Here is a 4,331-nt window from a genome sequence, read left to right on the forward strand (position 1 = left end):
GGGATACAGGGGTGCACCACTAGATTCTGCTACCCCTCCCCTTGGCAGCATTTGTTTCCACAGCATTCCATTTCTGTCAGGCAGGCAATTGGTGCCTTCTGAGCCCCAACCAACCTGCGCACAAACTGAAACCAAGCAACTGGACTGCATGCGTTCCATTTCTGTCGTCAGGCAGTTTTTGCTTGCCTCGATCTTGCAGTTGGACTTCAATTTGGATGCACATTCTACAGCAAGGTAAAAGTGATGTGATATTCATGCAGGTCAACAAAGCATTATCTGCTAGGCTGGTTGGCATACAAGCTGGGTTTATTCCTTGTTATTATGGTTGCCTCCGAGCAGAAGGCATATGTATATATATATAGTAGATAGACTCTAAAAGCATGCACCAGATTACAACACGGTATGCACTCTGCTCCTCTACCAATTTACAGATGATTTCTGGGCGGTTCATGCGAACACATCACATCTCACTAAGAAACAGAACGGGTGGAGCAAAACTTGGGAGCTATAAGCAGCCAGGAAGATGATTCATGGAGAGAAGGTGGTGGTCTCGAATCTGACATGTCATTTGGCGATACAAAGGTCTGTTCTCAGAATGTCAAAATCTACAAATATCACGGATGTGTTGTCCTTGGTTCTCAAATTCCTAGCTTCGTTCAATACACGGTTGGCTACTTTAGCCGCTGAGGTGCTGTCACCAGAGTTCCTCTCCTTTCCCTGTACATTGTGAAATGTGAAGGCAAGCAACGATAAAGACTACTGCAGCTGCAGAACAATGACAGGAAAAAACAGTCGTAAGATCTTTTACCTCAACAACAAGCTGTACCGCCTTTTTAGTGCTGATGACATCCCAGAGCCCATCACTGCGTATATCATATAAAAAAAACCTGACTAGTCAGCAGATGGTTGCATTATAACAGTAGCATTACCTTGCTAGCATTAGGAAAACACAAGTTACCTAGCAATAATGGCAAAAGCGGTGCATGCTTTGGTGATACGAACAGCTTGGCTCACATATGGTTCTGAGCTGAAGCGTGAGTCTTGCTCCTTAAGAAACTTGTCTCCAAACATCCTAGCAAGATTTAGTCCTGTTGAAACAACCAACATTGATTACGCCTCCACCGTAAATGGGAAAAAAATTCAATGGAAACGGAGCAAAATATCATACCATTAAGACGAACTTCCCCATCTTTCAGGGGCTGCCCAGTTCTTGCTATCCTAGCTCTTTCAGTTGCACTAGCTACTCGATGATCTTCAGTCATATCAATCGTCTTTCCATTGACACTGAAAAAGTTTAGGTTGTCATGGGGCTCGGAAACATGTTACTAACAATGTTTTCTTTTTATGGATTTTTTTTTTGGCAACTCTACACCATACAGGATGTTAGCAGGAAAAACTAACATATCAGCTAGCTTGTTTATATTTAATAAAAAATCTCTGCATGGCTTGGGCAAACCCCTTACCTCATTACACAAGCAGAATCGCCAAGATTAGCACACTGGGCAAAACAATCTTTATTCTGATCAAACCAAATAAGAAGTGCTGTGCCTGTACATCCCTGAGAAGGGACAAATAAAAACCGTAAGCCTTAACAGTTTGTATCAAGGTAATTCAAGAGAAGAGTATGCAACTACTACTCGGCAAAGTAACACAAATGACTAAGGCATATAAGAGGACTCCGATTAGACTACAAATTTTCAGAAGCAAACAACCATTGCTATTTCTGGGTAGGCATTCAGACCAAGGGAGGATTCTTACAATATATGATAGTAGGGTACATGCTTACATAACAAGATCTCAAATCTGGGAGCAAAGCTACCTAGAAATCTGTGTCCTAAAGATGAATTCATTTCAGTAAAAAGGTTGGAAACCAGAGAAACCATTTCAATTAGGACCAAAACAACTTAATAATGTGTACTCAAGAGATGGGATCAGCAATCAGACAAACTGTGTCATGAATTGTGACCCCAACAGAAAAATAATTGTTGACATCACTACAGCAGTAAGATTTCTTGATAAGCCTGATATATAAAACATGGAAATATATAACGCAGATTAAGTCGAGAGGGACAGCTCTAAAATACTAAATATCACAGCCTTGCAAGTTGCAAACACATAAACAAACCTTTCACAAAATATAAAATTCACTAAGGTAATAGGAAGATAAGTCTGAACTAACACTTCAACAATAGCATCTGACACATGACAACTAGAGAAAGGGTGAACCTCATACTGATGATCGATTGCGTCTTCTGTCAAAGTAAAAGCATATCTAAGAACATCAGAAGCGTCAGAACATGATTGCACTCGTTCTTTTGTTTCAGGATGAGACAAAATGTATCCCAGATTTTCTGGAAGAATCCTACAAATTGAAAGGGAAAACATCAGTTTTGCATGGTGAGATTAAAATATCAAAATATTAAAAATAAAATATATGTGCTGGTTCATTTGGAGTTAATGAATACAAGAAAATCCCCAGATACTAGGATAAAGTGATAAACTGATGCCATGCAATGCATAGTCATGCATCAAACAAGCACAAATGACTAACTTGCTGACAGCTTTGGCAGCTCCATCCCCACCATGTCCATCAAAAATACCAAAGAGCCCAAACTGCAACAAAATCAGGCATAAGAAAAAATAAAGAATAAAGAATTTGGAAGAACTATCTGATTACTGACATGTTCAACACCCTGCAGAGGACACTGGCAAAAGCTTATGTCTTCCATTGGAAGTTTCCTTCCACTTCTACGTGCCACCATTGGATCGGATGCCATACCAACACCAGCAGGAACTCGTTGATTTTGCAGTGAAATTTGAACCTTCAGAGGTAGAAACACAATTGATTTTTTTTTTTAAAAGACTAACTATTGAACAATTGCTATGATGCTCAAAGTAAGCTGAATGTTAAGCACCAGAAACTTTAAGACCAAATAACATGTGTATACTTCAAATCATGAATTTGGACCAGATGAACAGATATCATTGGACATTGTGCTGGTTGCAGTGTTTCAACCAGCCCTCAACAAAGTAAGCCGAATGAAGCAAGAATCCATACAAACAATGATGATCAAGCATCACTTAGCAACTCCAGTAAGCCAGCAGCTAGCATTCATTCAATGTTCTAAAACAGTGGCCTAGCCCCCCACACAGGTGCTAGGCTACACAACCCACCCACACCCATCCTAGTACCACGTGACAGCTTAAGTGGCAGCATGCCTCCTGCAGAGCTTTTTAGAACACTAGCTTTAACAACTATTCAATTTGTAGACAATATTGTTGACAGTTGACACTAGAAATAAACCATTCATTATGATTTCTCCAATAAAAACACACTAGACGAACTTTTCCCCTACTTATCGTCAGATGTGTGGAAATTCAATGGGCAATATATGACAATAAGTGGTCTACAGATCCACATATGGGCTTGCAACAGAAGGGAACACCAGAATCATGATTTTGAGGACCAAACCCTTCTTAGCAAAAATGAACTCATATGCAAAGATTAAGCTTATATACCAAAACTAGCCATAAGAGACTTATGGCACATCATATGGAATGAAAGTGGAAGAGCACACCCAGAAGCATGAAAAGAAAATGTAAATAACTATATTCCATACATTCATCAGCTATTCATGTGCTTTAGGGAATAGGCTTTAGATCCCTCATGATATCACTAATTCACTATTTTGATGCTGTTTTTATTTTATTTTCACTTTATTTTCCCTTCTTTTTGGTAAGTCATGTTGGATTTGATCTCTAGCCTATCCCAAGTTGCTTGAAACTAAAAGGTTTTGCTCTTCTTGTATGTTCCATACAATCGGATTTGGTGAATGGAGTTCAGTAGTTTATAATGAGTAGTAGGACACAGAGTCTGTAATTTTTTATATTCAGTTTGAACTAAATGTATGAGATTATAATGGCCATGTAAACCTACAAAAGATGAAGTGTTTCAGATTAAGACTTGTGAAGATATCAAGCATACGGATCAAGACTTAGGATTTGGTATGAGCATATGCAACCAATTCTAGAAACATATCAACTCTGATCAATTCCAAAGGATTCAGACTTCTATAACTATAAGACATACAATGCAAGTTCAGTAGACTGTATAGTTGAACTACTAAAAGATCCATAAAATATTGGGAGATTTTGCTACAGGACATGCAAAGTGACCCCTCTTTGATAGCGGACATGCAAAATTTGGCGATTTGCTGGTGGACACTCTGGTTCCTTACAAATTTGCTGGTGGACACCCCATCCAATAAAATATTAATTTCTAGGTGCTGTGGAGAGAGAAGGGCGGTAAAATGTCCAATTTGTCCCTGCCC

At 39.2% G+C, this 4,331-nt stretch overlaps 1 protein-coding gene across 1 annotated transcript; it reads right to left on the reverse strand.

Moving 5' to 3' along the window:
- Window positions 1–288: 288 nt before the first annotated feature.
- Window positions 289–3,057, reverse strand: LOC136551192 (protein phosphatase 2C 70-like). Its single transcript, XM_066542764.1, has 8 exons — window positions 2,682–3,057; window positions 2,552–2,613; window positions 2,227–2,362; window positions 1,464–1,558; window positions 1,169–1,284; window positions 959–1,088; window positions 809–863; window positions 289–717 (listed from the first exon to the last, which is right to left on the reverse strand). The coding sequence occupies exons 1-8, from the start codon at window positions 2,775–2,777 to the stop codon at window positions 565–567; spliced, it is 843 nt and encodes a 280-aa protein (XP_066398861.1). The 5' UTR covers window positions 2,778–3,057; the 3' UTR covers window positions 289–564.
- Window positions 3,058–4,331: the final 1,274 nt, after the last annotated feature.

Source organism: Miscanthus floridulus, chromosome 4 (genome assembly GCF_019320115.1).
Source record: "Miscanthus floridulus cultivar M001 chromosome 4, ASM1932011v1, whole genome shotgun sequence".
NCBI classification, from domain to species: Eukaryota; Viridiplantae; Streptophyta; class Magnoliopsida; order Poales; family Poaceae; genus Miscanthus; species Miscanthus floridulus.

What these genes read in the sequence shown, in the direction of transcription:
- LOC136551192 (XM_066542764.1), bottom strand. Translation starts at nt 2,777, where the DNA reads ATGGCATCCGATCCAATGGTGGCACGTAGAAGTGGAAGGAAACTTCCA. An exon ending in GCTGCCAAAGCTGTCAGCAA is followed by an intron (nt 2,363 to 2,551) that starts GTTAGTCATTTG and finishes TTCAATTTGTAG; the next exon opens with GATTCTTCCAGAAAATCTGG. An exon ending in GCTTTTGCCATTATTGCTAG is followed by an intron (nt 864 to 958) that starts GTAACTTGTGTT and finishes TGATATACGCAG; the next exon opens with TGATGGGCTCTGGGATGTCA.